The sequence below is a fragment of the Lycium barbarum genome, chromosome 1 (assembly GCF_019175385.1).
Source record: "Lycium barbarum isolate Lr01 chromosome 1, ASM1917538v2, whole genome shotgun sequence".
NCBI lineage: Eukaryota > Viridiplantae > Streptophyta > Magnoliopsida > Solanales > Solanaceae > Lycium > Lycium barbarum.
The window spans coordinates 139,203,087-139,219,668 of NC_083337.1; the positions used below are offsets into that span (position 1 = coordinate 139,203,087).

General features: G+C 36.6%; 1 protein-coding gene across 2 annotated transcripts; it reads right to left on the reverse strand.

The window, feature by feature from the left end:
• Positions 1-11,211: 11,211 nt before the first annotated feature.
• On the reverse strand, positions 11,212-14,547 carry LOC132607869 (uncharacterized). 2 transcript variants are annotated; one of them, XM_060322002.1, is made up of 7 exons: positions 14,016-14,547; positions 13,627-13,729; positions 13,425-13,490; positions 13,172-13,327; positions 12,987-13,083; positions 12,395-12,520; positions 11,212-11,469 (listed from the first exon to the last, which is right to left on the reverse strand). In XM_060322002.1, the coding sequence occupies exons 1-6, from the start codon at positions 14,500-14,502 to the stop codon at positions 12,401-12,403; spliced, it is 1,029 nt and encodes a 342-aa protein (XP_060177985.1). In that variant the 5' UTR covers positions 14,503-14,547; the 3' UTR covers positions 11,212-11,469; positions 12,395-12,400. The 2 variants fall into 2 exon arrangements, with proteins under 2 accessions (XP_060177985.1, XP_060177949.1); XM_060321966.1 differs by lacking the exon at positions 11,212-11,469 and having other exon boundaries at positions 11,977-12,520.
• Between the last annotated feature and the right edge of the window lie 2,035 nt (positions 14,548-16,582).

Sequence of the window (16,582 nt, forward strand, 5' to 3'; positions counted from 1 at the left end):
TTAGCCCATTATTTAGTTCTTCCCTTAATCTTAATCTTAGCATCATTGTCGGTATACCTCCATTACGAAATCATTTGCATGAACCCTTTGTTGTATGGGAATACCGTCTCATCTTTATTCATCTTACGTCTGAACAGAAGCCATAATACTCACATGAGGTACCTTTTTAAAGTTAATACTGCTCTTCCGTTTTTGCGCCCATCCTTTAACTCTACCTCATAATCCACCTTATTGTTGTACGACTGCCATGTTAGATCTTCCGTCCGTCTTACATTCGATGGCCCATATCTTGTATTATCTCATCCTTACGCCTCCGGCGGCCACATTGCCTCGGAAAGTCGAAGACTACTCCTTTGATGGTCTCTTTTGGTTACCGTCTAGTTGCCACAACTATCAGACCATAAGGGGATTGTCTTTACCCCAGTATTTCTCTTATTACCTCTACCAATACCCATAGACCATCTTGTATGTTCACCATTTCCACTAATATAGCTCATATTCGCTCTATACTCCCTATACCGCATCGTCCACAAACTCGACCTCTCTTGGCTCACCTTTCCTCAATAGTCACTCCCTGGGACCTTTACCGTGTAACTCACCAGGGGTGAAATTCCATTTGTTACTGTCTGAAGATACATATGAAGTCAGTCCATTGATCGTTCACAATTAAACATTGTTTCTTCTTCCGTCTTACCTCTCATCCCGTTGCTTAGATGATTCCATCCACAGGACAATCGGTCTAAGCATATTTCAGAGTATCATTGACTACCCCTCCTCTTCTCTGATCAGTTCACACCACTATAGGAGCATTGTTCCCTACCATCTTAACATTTTAATAACAGGGTAACGGTTGGCCCCTTTAAAATTCTTTATATGGATGTCGCGTAAACTCACTCATCACGCATAAGATATCTTGCTCAACAAATGGTTCTATAATTCCCGTCATAACATAATTAGCCACACCATTCCTACGGTAAGATCCAAAATTTCAATCACTCCATGACACCTATTACAATTCCTACGTAATATTAGGATATCCACAGAGTTTGATCTTCTTCCACTCTCTGTTTATCGGGTTTTTGCTCTAGTAGACCTTTATTCTATTTGCCTCACTTATGCCCTTCCTTCTCTGTTTCCAACATGTCTATCTTTCTTGTCCTTTCTCCCTACTATACACACATCACACATACTGGGCATTCGTCATTTGTAGTTCTTTTATTTCGTTAATCAACCTTATTTTGGTTTCGCTTCCCTTCATATTAGTAATAACAAACTTCTACCATGTAACTGTTCGAGTGAATTCCTGGATAAATAACCTGAACTACAACGCAGAATACAACTGTGGTCATACTATCGACCAATCGCCCGACAAGGAGCTTTTGTGAACACATCTCTTTTAATATCTTTCCTCGAGGTCTCACCGAGGTTAATAAGGCTAGCTGATAGTGGCATGGAAGTTTTCTCCCACTATAATCATCAATTAAAGCCTAGCTTAATAATCTTATTCGGTATTACATGCATCAGCCTATACATATACATCAAGCTCATTTAATAATTCGCTCTCCCAAAGCATAAAGGGCTAACCAAATTCTTCTAACTTGCGACTTCTTCTGGAATGCCTATCTCTTTGATTCTCCTTAGTATGTAAAAAAAATTCTCTCTATTTCAGGCACATCATTCTCACTTCCCATGTTATTTATTCCATCCTAACCTATTCGTCATTCCCTTAGTTTAATACATACTTGCTATGTTTACCTTGCATTTTAACTACTAGCTCTCTCCTTAATCACTCGTTGTTGGTCCTCTCTTCTTCCCACGGCAATTCTGTCTACAGTTCCCACAATTTCCTTTAGATTCCTGGGAAAATTTCGACAAAGTTTCCCTCGTAAACATAACAATCCCAAACCTGCACATAGCCCAGAAAACACATTCTATGCCTTAATAGGACACACATCGAAACACATATAACACGCAACTCGGCAGCACAAAACTGTTTACCATAAAAGGATATAAGTAATAAAGCTTGTCTCATAAATTGTACCCGCACACTCTTTCTAGAATTCCATTACATATATATTTTTTTTTCCACACACTATGGCAATCAACTCCCTTCGGGGAGGTTTATTTACTCACGAATCATGATTCTAGCTATCACTGGGTCACTAACAAGCATAGACATCTCAAATTGCTTGATTGGCTCAGATTTTCACCTCAACACAATCAACAACATCAGGAGTAATACATGACAGCGTAGAACCCGAACCAATCGATGCATACATATCATAGGAGGATACTGACAATATACCTGGGACAATATCAGGAGGAGACTCAAGATCCTATCGCCCAGCTAACGCATAGATATGATGTTGGGATCCACTTGGACTGGGCATTCCTCTTCGGCCTCTATCACAGCCTACTAACATCTGCGGCCTTTGCCTCGGAGGGCGTACCGATGATGAAAAGCCAAATGCTACTCCCGTAGACCGAACCTTATCTTTACCACGTAGCGATGGACAGACGCGTCTGAAATGGCCTGGCCGTGCGCAAGCATAACAAACATCCAAACCCAAGCGACACGGTCCAGAATGTAACTTGCCATACCGAGTACACCGTGGTATAGGTAATCTCATCTGGCTTGGATCACCCCTGTTCCGGGAATTAGGAACTCTAAAACTCTGGACCGGCCCCACGCAAACAGATCTACCAGCCCTGGATCCAGAAGACTGTGGTGGTGCACTAGCTGTTGAACGAAATGGGTGCCTAGAAAATTGCTGCCATGGGGCACTTCTAAGCTCATAATCAAACCCTGATTCCTCCAACCCCTGTAACCATGGCTCGCACCCTACCGCTGAGCTTGCTCGGTTATTAACTGGGTCAGTAAAAGGATTGCATGTCTCATCTCCTGGCCCGAGGCATCTTGTGGAGGATTTAGGGGTATTGGAGCTAAGGTTGAAACTCCCTTTTGACCCTCTAAAGCGGGCGAAGTATAGGAAAACCGAAATAAGGCCTTACCCCGGGGTTCACTCTCCTCCATATCCATAGATGACTCCCGTTCAATCCCCTCTTCAACCACTACCTTGCCCTTCTGGGCTGCTGTAGTTTTTCCTTTCATCAACTTTGCTGAAAACAAAACGCATGGTCAAGAAAAAGGGAATTCTTATAATATATCTCTATCGCACGATCTATGAAGAAAAAAGACGGTCATTATTCCTAAATTCCCCGTAGCCTCTTTTTATAAGTGTGGCGCGCTTCACACCCGTAAACAAGACTCTACTGGACACGACTCGTAGACACATCCTAGGACGGAACTGCTCTGATACCACTTTTGTCACGACCCAACTAGGGGCTGTGACGGGTATCCGGAGCTAACCTACCGGGCACCACCCATCATACTCGTCGTCAAACTCTTCCTAAATATACATTACTCTCAGCACGGGACTTGTCATAATATAATCATTATCATTGCCAAAATACGTCTACTTTTATGCACCTAAGCCCACGAGGCTATAAAAAATTATATACAAATATCCACTGTAGTAATCTTGAGCCATCTACTACCCACACATAAGTATCTACGAGCCTTTACAAGAATATTAAGACATAAGGACGGGACAGGACCCCGCCGTGCCCAATACATGTACACAAAAGGATATACCCAAAATCTGCAACTCCGGAGTAGTGGAGTGCTCCTGTATATATATATGCTGAACAGGCTCCTAGGAATCCGGTCCGTCTCCCTGTCTACCTGTGGGCATGGACACAGCGTCCAAAAAGAAAGGACGTTAGTACGAGCAATGTACTGAGTATGTAAGACATGAGTAATACTAATGTAATAAAGAGATAACGAAACATGAAACAAGGATATAAACTGTACGTCAATTGCCTCTTAAGGCGAATAAGATACCTGCTTAACTTTTTAACGAAAACACATGTCATGTATATCAAATGTACCATCATCGTTAACCCGCGTCCGGGTAACTATCGCACGCCGCCCACTAGTGGTGTCATGCCCGGCCCTCTAGGCATGGTGTAATCATAAGCAGCCCGCCTTAGCGGTGTCATGTCCGGCCAAATAGGCACGGTGTAATCATAAGCAGCCCACCTTAGCGGTGTCATGTCCGGCCAAATAGGCACGGTGTAATCATAAGCAGCCCGCCTTAGCGGTGTCATGTCCGGCCAAATGAGCACTGTGTAATCATAAGCCGCCCGCCCTAGCGGTGTCATGTCCGGCCGAATGGGCACGGTGTAATCTCATCATTTTGCACTTATCATAAAGCATGCATTAGGAATTAATTAAAAGCTACAACTTTATCGGGATGACATAAGGTCGAGAACTCCCCCAATACTATTATAGAGTCGTCATGATTATCTTGTCTCACCTTGAAGGAACTAGCATTATAAGGGGAGTCTAGCAACAATGAATAACATCAAGGAATCATATAAGGATCATTGGCTTCGTAAGACTGTCGTATCATAAGCTTTAGAATCTCTAGACTTAGACTCATCATCATCATCTTCGTATTCACAACACAACACATATCTTATCTTTGTTTCATTAAAAGCTCTTAATAATCATAGACTCATAGTTCCCGGAATATAAGAAAGTCATGAAAAGATAAAGGAGGTCATATTATAGGATTCGTGCCTTAGAAAAAGAAGGGACTAGCCTCACATACCTTTGCGTCTCTCCAACTTTATCAATTAAACGCTTTTCCTCCAATGTTCACGATTCTACCTTCAAAAGAATTTGTACTAAGATTAGATAATCGGAAACATGTTTAAGCATAAGCTAAAGCTAATGAAAATTGGGCAGCATCCCCTTTGTTTCTATAACTTTCTCCATATAATATAACTACTCCCAAACATCAATAACATACCCACAATATCATAATCAATGAACTTCCGTTAAGTTGGTCATTATTCAATTCCCAAAATTCCTTCTCAAAGTCATTCATAACCATAGCTATAATACAACACCACATTCATCCTTATATAATGCTTCTCCAATATTCTTAAGACCATTCATAATAAGATTATACTCATAACATGTCAAGAATCATGATTTATATCAACTACTATTCAAACATACCGTTGTTTCCACATTTGAACTCCATATTCCTCTTTCTTCCTCAATCCAAGCCTTTCAACCATTCAATATTCTTAATAACATGTAATGATCATAAAACTCACCTTAGATTATGTAAGAACAATCTTTAGACGAATATACTTCACTTGGAGAAAACCCAGCTTCAATTCCAACGTGATTCTTGGCTTTTAACAACCCTAATGGGCACCCATATACTTGATTTCCTTTAGTTATTAGTGTTTGATCTTTGATATACCTTGGATTTATGTTGATCTAATGTGGAGAAGGTTCTAGAGGTGTGGAGAGGGATTTTTGGGAGTATTTAGGGTCTGTTGGTGAAGAAAAATGGAAAAAAATGAGGTGGGCCAAATATATATGTGACTTGGAACTTTTCCACCGACACAAACTTACGGTGGACATACGGTTCGTATGTCATACTTACGGTCCGTATGTCTGACCGTATGTTGGCCAAAATTCTGCACAACTCTTTGATGTTGTTTTACGCCTCTCGGGCATGACAGACGGTCCGTATGTCACTCTTACGGTCCGTATGTTAGGCCGCATCCCTGCCTAGTCAACAAGCTTTCACGAAAAGTACTTTCTTCGATTATCTTAGCCTCGGAACCTTTAGGGTGCATGCTTAATAATTGTCAAAAGTCTTTCTTTAACCTGATAGGGGTATCATAGCCTCTTTGGACTTACATTAGTTTGCTTACGACGTAATCGACGTGAAAATTTTCAAGGTGTAACATATAGAGACCCTTATTCACTTTGACCTAAAGCATGGGCCAAATCACAGCTGTACTTGTGTGTGCAGCAAGTGGCTCAGCTTTACAGCTGTCTCTCCCGCCAGTGTAAGGTGCCAGAGAGCATATTAAAGACCAGGTCTCTATCTGATTCTGAAACAGTTTAACAATCATCAAAACACGCATCCACTTGAAACTATCAAGCTGAATAAAAGCAAGAGTTGCTTTATGCTAGCAAAAGGTTTCCCGTCAAGGTTGAAGAATAAAATAGCTAGATATAGTTGGATGCAATACAAAGAGTTTCCAGTGAAGTACTTGAGATGCCCATTGATTGTGGGAAGGCAGAAAATTGCCTACTACTCTGACACCATTAGCAACGTTACAAATATGACAAGGGATTGGCAAAACAAGAACCTATCTCCAGGAGTAAATGTCATATTTATAGGACATAACAAGCCATTTCCACTAACTTACTTTCAGCTATACACTCTCTCAAAAGAATCTTTGAACATATAGAAAATATCTTAGTTGTTTTCTTTTGGAGAGCATCTGATAGTAGTAAAAGACACCATCGGATTGCTTGGCAATCCTTATGTTATCCTTATCAAGAAGGTGGAGCTCAATCTAGACAATTGAAAGATTTATGTGCAACATTTATTGCAAAATCATGGTAGAACTTGAGAACATGAAATTCTTTATGGAAGGAATTCATGGAGACTAAATATTTAAAAAATAAATACCCCCTAGCAGCAAAGTGGAGGAAAGTCATTCAATATGCAGGAAATAATTATGTAATCTGTGATTAGAAGTGGAGGAGAACATACTTTGGATCCCAGGTGACGAAAACATTTCCTTTTGGTATAACAACCGGTCTAAACAAGGTGCATTTAGTCAATTTCTAGAGGCAGATGACAAACCTAGAGACTTCTTGCTGAAGAATATCCTGGTGAATGGAATGTGCCAACATAAAGCTTAGGGATTAACCTTCCGATGGCTATTGAGGATGTACTATTACAACAATGAATACTTTTAACATGAGTACAAGACAGAGCTACATGAAAATCAGATAATAATGGTGTTACACCTCGAAAAAATTCATGTCAGTGCACAGTGAATGGATTAACGCAGGAAAAGAAGTATAGGATGTTTCCACAAGTAAGAAGTAGTACTTAACGGTTCCCATTAAGATCCCAAAGACGTTTGAGGCAAGAGAAGAAACTTCGTTAGGAAAGGCGAAGTATACGTTATGTTTCGGAAAAGATTTACGAAGTACCGAATTAATGTTGACTTAACGATGTCTTAAAGAAGAGTTATAATGCCCCTTATATTGTTAATGAAGTGTTAAACAAGTGTTAAGAAGGTTCCATAAGGATTAGAGGCAAAACGTGTTGACGAGGACAAGCTTCGGAAAACTATGGATTGTACGGCTCACTATACGGACCGTACAAAAGATACGACCCATATATGTGACCGTATAACCTGCCCAGAATTGGGATATCCACTAGAACCATTATACGGTCACACATACGGACCGTATGTGTGTTCGTATAATTGTGTCGGGGAATATTTTTAAGTTGATATAAGGGACCCCAAGTTCACTTATTTCATTTCATTTTTCTCTCCACATTTCAAGAAAACTGTAGAACTCTCTCCACATTTCATCTACAAGAATCCAACGGAAATCAAGGATCAACTTCACCAAACCAAGGGAATTAAGTACAAGAAGCTCACTAGGGTTCATCCAAGACAAGAAATCTCTTTGGAAGTGGAACTAGGGTTTTGCTCAAGTGAATTGTTTCCATCCAAAGCTCATTCCCACACTATCAAAGGTAAGTTTTATGATCATTTTATGTTGTTTAGGGTATTGAGGAAAAGACTTGGATTATGGAAGGAGATAGAAAATGGGTTATAAGTATGAGAATAGTGACATTGTTGAGTAGTAGCTTAATATGAATCATGATTCTTGATATTTTGTGAATATAATTATGTTATAAATGATATTAAGAACATGGGAGAAAAATTATATAAGGATGAATGTAATATTGTATTGTGACCATGGTTATGGGTAATTTGAAAATGGAATTGGAAGACTTGAATAATGTGGGATGGAGGAATATTATTGGTTTATGATATGATGAATGTTATTATTGACGTTTGGGAGTTGATACATGATATGGAAAAGGTTGTATAAACAAAGGAGATGCTGCCCAATTTTCTCTAGCTTTAGTTCAAGCACGCTTATGTTATCGATTATCTAATATTAGTACGAACTCTCTTGAAGGTAGAAACGTGAATATTGGAGGGGAATGTTCAAGCGATAGAGTATCTAAACGAAAAGGTATGTAAGGCTAGTCCCTTCTTTCTAAGGCATGATTCTTATGATATGATTTTCTCTATCTCTTCATGACTTTCTTACATTCCGAACACTATGAGTCAATGTTGAAAAAAAGCTTCTTATAAGATAAAGATAAGAGATACGTTATGAGTACGATCATGATGATGAAAAGCCTAAGTTTAAAGATCCTTATGCGACCCTTTGATGTGGCTTATTGTTGTTACACTCACCTTATCATGTTAGTTCCTTCAAGGTGAGGCAGAATGCTTATGAATACTCCATAATGGAATCGGGGGTTCACGACCTTACGTCACCCCGATAGAGTATAGTTGTATTTGAGTTTTTATGCATGCATTATGATAAGTATAGGATGATGAGATTACACCACACCTATATGGCCGGACAGACACCGCTAAGGCGGGTAGCGTATACACCATGTCTAGATGGCATGGGCAGACACCACTAGTGGGCGGCATAAGATGTTTACCCCGGACGCGGGATAATAATGATCACACCGTACCTATATGGTCGGGCAGCTTATATATATATATATATATATATATATATATATATATATGCATACATGATATGATGATGTTTATGAAGTAAGTTAGCAAGCACTATTTCAATCTTAAGTGACAGTCAGTTACAGGTTGTTCCTTACTTGATGTCTCCTTATTTCATCGATATATTATTGTTGTTCATGCCTTACATACTCAGTACAATGTTCGTACTGACGTCCTTTCTCTTTGGACGTTGTGTTCAAGCCCACAGGTAGACAGAGAGGCGACCCAGATTCAAAGGAGCTGATCAGCAGGATTACGAGAGCGCACCATTATTCCAGAGGTGCTATTTGATTTATTATTTTGTATACATATTTGGGCACGACGGGGTCCTGTCCATCCTTATGTCTAGTACTCTAGTAGAGGCTTGTAGATACGTATGTGTGGGTAGTATGGTCTCATGATTTCCTCATTGTGTGTGTGTGTATATATATATATATATATATTATTTTGATAGCCCGAGACGCTCATGTACATAAAGGTAGATATGTTTGAAAGTGAAAATGGTTTCCCTATGGTTAGAAGTGTGAGAATGATAAGTGAAAGCAGGATGAGTATGATGAGTAGTAGAATGAGTAGTGCTCGGTAGTCGGGTACCCGTCATGGCCCCTAGTCGGGTCGTGACAAATGGTTCATTTACGGTAGCATCAACTTGGGATCAATTGAGATAGAAGAAGGAGGCAGCTAATGTAAACTCTAAGGTTTGACATAAAATGGTTTCTTTCAAGCAACCATTCCTCACATGGAGGGCATTAAACAACAGGCTAAGAGTAGATACAAATATAGCCAAGTTTGCTCTTAATTTAGAGGCTAAATGCCACTGTTGTGTCCCTCAAGTGCTGGAATTGGAATCAATAGAACACATATATTCTGCTTGGGAGCTTTTGCATGAAGCATGTGGAGCAAATTTGGTGGGATATTTGAAATACGAACTAGAGTAATGCAGCTTAGACAATTGCTCCTATAGTGGTGGTCTCATAAAAAATGAAATACGATAGCAGCCAACAAAAGATCGTTCCGGCTTTGATTATGTAGGAACTATGGAGATCGAGATGTGAAGCAAGGTATGGATCAGAAAGACCACCGAGACCAAAATCTGAATTCCTAATTTTACAGGCAATATTCGGGATTACTGAACAAGAATTTGGGAAAATCAGAATGCAACCAACATTGGAGTTCATACAAAATCTCATTAACAAGTTAATGACCCATTAACCAGTCAAAATAGTACAGTGGAGGAGACCACCTACCCAATGGCACAAAATTAATACAGATGACAGTTGTAAAAACGAAAATTGCAGAGCAGGAGGAATCATAATAAATAGTGAAGGCAAGCTGATAGTAGCCTTCTCAATTTACCTGGCAGTAGGTACAAACAATTGGGAAAGGAGCTGGGCATTGCAGTTTGGAATCAACCTCTGTGAAACATATGAAGTCCAAGAAGTGATAGTAGAGGTCGACTCAAACTTACTCGTTACCAACATCATAGGGCAAATTAAGTCGTTAGAGCATGCTCACCGAGGTGGAATCAATCAAGAAAGAGGTGCGAAGGAAGAGGATAGTCGTCAACCACTGTTACGTGGAAGCAAATAGGGTCAAGAATAAACCCGCATCAATCAACCATGCCCACAAAGGAAGCACCATTTTCACAAGCTTTAAGCAACTACCAAGATCAGTGAGAAGCTTGCTACAATTACATCGGATAGGGATAGCTTCATTCAGATTTAGACAAATAAAAGCAGTGGAAATTCACAGTTTGATTTACCGTGAGAAGAGGAAAACCCATCAGATCCATCTTGTTTTTTGTTGTTCCAATCTTCATTTTCTCAAAGGATTTAGGCAAAAGTGAATAGAGATTGGTCTGGCAATCTCATTTCCTAATTAAGGATTTTGTCCCTCAATTTTGTACGCAGTTTGATTTGCTAATAAAAGGCCAGTTCAATTAATAAAAAATTAACAATAGCAATACTTCAAATCAAGTAGAACAAGAAGTGGTTAAAACACTTCCATTTTATCGATGAGGGACAATTCTTCCATTCTCAAAGTACTAACTCCATTAAACACTAACTAATGGTGACCAAAAAGTTGTATATATTTATTGTGATTCTTTGGCAAAATTGAATAATTTTTTGGTTACAAAAAATAATTCAATGACTTTCTACGATACTTGGGCAAAATTGAATGATTTTTATATACAAAAAAAATAGTTTAGCGACTTTAGTGCAATAAAATAAAAATTGAGCGGCCATCTATAAAGATCATTATCTTATTTAAATGAGTGGATTAGCTATTTTGAGCTCATGAAGCTGAAATGACCCTCCTCCGCCAGCTAATTAACATAATATCTGAACCACAATCCATCAGAATAACTGCTTTACTTTACTCTGTTTCACTCAGGGAATAAGCTCCAAGAAGAGGAATTGCAATTATAGGACTTAATTAGGAGAGAGAGAATATTCTAAATTTATTCTTATTCATCAAGTTAGTACAGGTTGTATTACATACATACAAAGCAAAATTGCCTCCACAAGGCTCCATATATCACACTATTAGCTACTGCTAATGCATGAGTAAAGTAGTAAGTAAATTTCCTATCTTCAACTAGCATTCAGCTAACTGCAACGCTACTAATTAACTTCCTCTAAATAGTTAACTACTTCTTGAACTATGATCAGCTGACTTGAGCACATGGATCATATCAAGTTGAAATGAACTGCCTCTGTGAATTAATGTAATCTCCTGTTGAGACAAATTAAAATAAAAGCTTAGCTAACATAATCTCCTCATATTCACCTCCACAACAATACTGAAGTTGCATTAATCGCGCTAAATAAAGGTGAAGCAACAATATATTATGGCGTGATATATAATATAATGTTGATGGTTGTTGTCTATAGAGAAATAATAATGCTTCTTCTTCAGTTACGTTGCTTGGAATAAGTTTATTAATCCATTTGCTACCAGTCTTCTAATGATTAGGTTGATCGAATGGTTCAGTTTAACTGTTTAACGTCCTTTAAGTTGACTGATTGAAACCTTATAGTATGTTGCACATACATAGGATTTTTAGAGGCATAAACTAACTCAAATAGGAGCTGAGACACAAAAATGTAACACAAAATATTTTTAATTTTCTTTTCATGTTTGGTTGATCAAAATTTTTGGAAGACATTTTTTCTAGGAAAAACATGTTCTGAGGAAAATAACTTTCATGATGAAAGTAGAGAAAATAAGTGTCATAAGCATTTCACTCCTCTGCATTCTCAAACGCACCACATATTACCCCCACCATCATACATAGTGTTTGCCTAGATTATATACAAATATGAGACTATATTTTATGCTTACTTACCAAACACCAAAAAAAAAACTAGAAAAACATCTTCCGCAAAAATATTTTCCTTCCTACCAAAAACACCCTAAGTAATTACATAAAAGAAAAAAAGGAACAAATATCATTTATGTACAAGTGAATGGAGTGTCAGTCAATCAAAATGTTAGAGGTTCTTTGGGATGATTATCATAACAAGAAGGAGAAAGCCTATGAGAAAAAAGAGAGAAAAAAAGAGAGTCTGCTCCGGCATTTGTCATCTCAATATTGAATCAACCTACGTGCTATGTACGTTCAAAATTCAATGGTCCCAATGGCACTTGAGTGACGTACCACAAATTAGAGTTCGTCGTGGAATAGATCTTCATTCCTACCATTGTCATATACCGTACTATAGAAAATGCTTTCATGATTCAGTATCTCATCCAACGATAATTTACCATCTTGGTTATCATCAGCCTAGACACCAAAACAAATTGTGTTAAAATCTTGAATCAAATATAATGCATAATACTATGTTGACATGTATTTTCAGTCAAATTCTAAGCATAACAATTATACGAGATTTTGAAATTGAGTGATTTTCTGTTAAAAGTATTTTTAGGGAAACCATCATTTTAGGATGGGATGTAGTAAAGCAAATGAAATTGCAACTCTTTACGTTGCAAATTTTTCAATCAAATTGTTACGTTATTAATTTCGCATTTGTTATGTAGACATTGTAACTATAGTGACCTGTAATTCAGAACTATAGAAATATAAAATTATTTTAAGAAAAAGTATTGAGAAAAGTAATTAATCATAGAGAAAATTTTGAACCTAATAATAGGACCGGCGGGGTGTGGTTTAACAGTATATCCAACTAATAATACTAGAACAATTCTTGATTTAGGCTTAATTAAGTATCATAAAGAGATTGACTTACCTCTCGAATCAAATAAGTGGTGTAGACTTTAGCATAGGACAGTTCTCCGGGGCACAAATACTGTAGAATTGGTTTCAATTCTTCCACTCTCAGAAATCTAGCAAAATTTGTTTTAGTTAAAACAATTACTAATATGATTCAATTATATCTAATTGAAACAAGTGAGATGAAGTAAGAATAATTACTCGTCCCCATCGCAGTCAAGCTTGGCGAATGCTTCAAATGGTGTAGGAATATTTGTTCCCCGAGATTCATATTCAAGGTACGTCTTATAAATGTTATAAGCACCATTACTAAATTCCAATCGATTAAGCTTCTTATCCTTGTTTACATCCATTTGCCTGTATTGATAATAAAGAATTATAATTAAGTATGGAAAATATTTAAAATATAAATTTTATACATTAACAACGTAATTAATAAAACATTTCTTCTAACCTTATTTTTTCTCTCAACAACCACCTTTGTATATTTTCGTTCCTGCTATCTTCAGGGTGCATAAAACTGTGTGAGGAAGACAAAGCACATATCCTAGGGATTAAACTTCACTTGACACAACAATGGTTGATAACATATTTCACACACACATACCCAAAATTTAAGAGAAATAAAAGAAAAAAGAATAATATTAATTACGTACTCTCTAAATTCATATAAGTTTAGAGTTCCACTTCGATCAGCATCAGCATTTCTAAATTGTGCCATCCACCATCCTGCTTCTCCATGGCTTGTCTCATTTCTCTCTGTAAATTAAAGATGACCAAATTTAGTTGATCAGCAGAAATTTCATACTAAAATGAGGTCTAAAATATATATTTGTCGGGTGTACAAATAAAAAGTGTCATATTGATAATTGAGAAGAAAAAATAAAGGTACATAGGATATTCTAAATTCTTGATAGTGTGTGACGTTTTGCAAAAAAATATACAAACATTGTCCAAAGTTGGCTGTTCCCAAATATTGTACTTGTAATTAAATCATACTTTAACGAATATTAATTATAATGAAAAATTAAGGAATATAAGTTACCTATGTCTTCATTGGTAAATTGAGGCAAATATTCAGAGAAAGAAATAGCTCCATCTCCATCCTTATCTCGAAACTCCAATTCTCTCTTAGTTCTATAATGCAAACGATCAATAGCTTGTTGCGTATTCCAAACTTCTAGCTCCTTATATTCAATAAAACCATCTTTCGGTGCAACATCCAAAATAGGGAACAAAACCATTAATCTCAAACTAGTTTTCAACCTCCCATCATTATCAAAATATTTATCATCCTCCTTATTATGCGATCTTCGACTCGAATTATCTGCTTTATTTTTTCCTTTAGGCTTTCTCTCCAATTCAGCAACAAGAGGATCAAAAATAGGGTCACGAGTCTTAAGGCCTAATCTTCTGCTCAAGCCATTAGGTGTGTAATATACGTTATTATGATTCAATTTGAGTAATTGTGTGAATAGTACAACGAAAAAGACGAAGGCGGTGATTATGGTGGAAACCACCACCTTCGACATTTTTTCGTTGTCGTACTGTGACTCTACGAAGAACTTTTTCTTCCTTTCATCTAAAAATAAAAACTTTTGTGGCAGTTACAAGATAAGGGCCAACATGCAAGTAAGCATCTTTGCGGTTAGTAATGTTTAGTGGTTAAATAGTTTTTTTTTTTTTTCCGAATTGATAATGTTAAGGATCACACATATATTTACTTACCTTTACATTTCTTCTTCAAGATTGTTTTTAAAATTAATTCCTATAAGAAACAAATTTAAATATATAAGGAATTTGACTTCTTAAATGGAATATACAGCCAAATAAGTATATAAGAAAATCTTAAAAAAAAAAAACTTAAAAACTATAACTAAAATTTCGATTAAGGAATATCATTGGTATTCTTATAATAATAAGCAAAATATGTGTTGAGTACAATAATTTGGCTGAAATATAAAACAAAACAACCTTCTACTCCCTCCATTCCATAATAAGTGGTGTTTTAGGCTTTTCATTTATTTCAAAATAAATGGTGTTTTAGAATTTGAACAAGAAATTGATTTTAGAAAAAATCAAATCTACCACATTGATTTTGGCCACAATGGCCCAAATGGGCCTAAGATAGTAAATTGAGTAAATTCGCATGGGTATCTAGATCATCTATGCAAATTCAATGACATTTCTACCCTTTTCTCCCAAAGTTCATCTTACACCATTAATGCATTTTGACCTATTAATTACTTTTTCTTTTTAAGATTACCCATTAATATTTGTATACAGAATTATGTGAAATTAGTTGAGCACTTTCTTCAAGACAAGAACTTATTCTAGAGATATGTAGCGATCCTTTTCACCTTTTGTTTTCACTTTTTTTTTTAATTTCTGAATAATGATTAGTAGAAAATAATTAAATTAATCTAATATCTTAAAAATGTCTTCCTACTAACGGTTGTTCCGAAATAAGAGAAAATGAATCAACTTTTCTCTTGAACTATTCGAATGGGTAATTTTGCCCTTGTTCATATATTTTTTATTTTCACTTTTTTTTTTGGGGGGGGGGGGGGGGGGGGGCGTTGAGGTGAATATATGCGAAATATAATAATGCATTTTTTATTAGCTATATTTAGATTATTTAAAATTTTGACTATATAATAATATAATATATAAATTGTATATGTAATTGAGTATTTGTACGATATTTGATATTTTTGTATTTTTCTATAAGAACAGAATACCATTTAAAAAAATGCCTATCAAATACCGTAATATCAAAATGGAAGTGTCAAAAATTTCGATTTCGGTATTTATGAGAGTATGCGCGCCCTTAGCTTCTTGTCTTAACATTTGTGGTTCTTTATTTTTCAATGTCCTTGCATTTTCTAAAGAAATAATAATATATTTTTAGGAGGAAATATCGACAATAAAATGTGAATAGGGTGCAACCCTTGCTTGCTAATGAAACAGACAATAGTACGTCGATATTTTTTAGTTTTTATAGTACTATTACGACCACAATAGTCTTTTGAGACAGTTATCAGTTCTAAGGTGTAATTTTAGTTGAAGGGGAATGGTGACAATTTTAGCCTCACAACAGGTGGACATGGGTGAATTGTGAATAATACTCCCTCCGATTCAAAAAGAGCGTCTACTTAGCCATTTGCAAACCCCTTAAGAAAATACTAATTTCTAGGTAAAAATAGGTAATTTGACTAAATTACCCCTAATTAGATAGGTATTGAGATTTGATCACTTAACACTTAATAAAGGTAAATCTGAAAAAAAAAAAAAAAGGTTAATTCGTTCTTGATTTGATAAGTGGACACTCTTTTTGGACCAGAGGAGTATTGTTTATACTACGTATTTGTTAAACCTAGAAGTGTTTATACTACTTATTTCATATGTTATTATTATATTTCTCACAAATTCAACCCCATTCTCCTCCTCTCCGAGGATAAAAAAAAAAGGGGGCAAAGTTGGTTCCCTTTCTCTTGTTTTGGAACAACCATTAGTAGGAAGGGTATTTTCGAGTTATTTGGATAATTGGCGGGCATTTTGAGATAAAAACATAAGAGCAAGAGCATTTTTTAGCCAAAATATATAACGGAG

What these genes read in the sequence shown, in the direction of transcription:
- LOC132607869 (XM_060322002.1), bottom strand. Translation starts at nt 14,502, where the DNA reads ATGTCGAAGGTGGTGGTTTCCACCATAATCACCGCCTTCGTCTTTTTC. An exon ending in TTGTTGAGAGAAAAAATAAG is followed by an intron (nt 13,328 to 13,424) that starts GTTAGAAGAAAT and finishes TTATCAATACAG; the next exon opens with GCAAATGGATGTAAACAAGG. An exon ending in CCACTTATTTGATTCGAGAG is followed by an intron (nt 12,521 to 12,986) that starts GTAAGTCAATCT and finishes TTTGGTGTCTAG; the next exon opens with GCTGATGATAACCAAGATGG.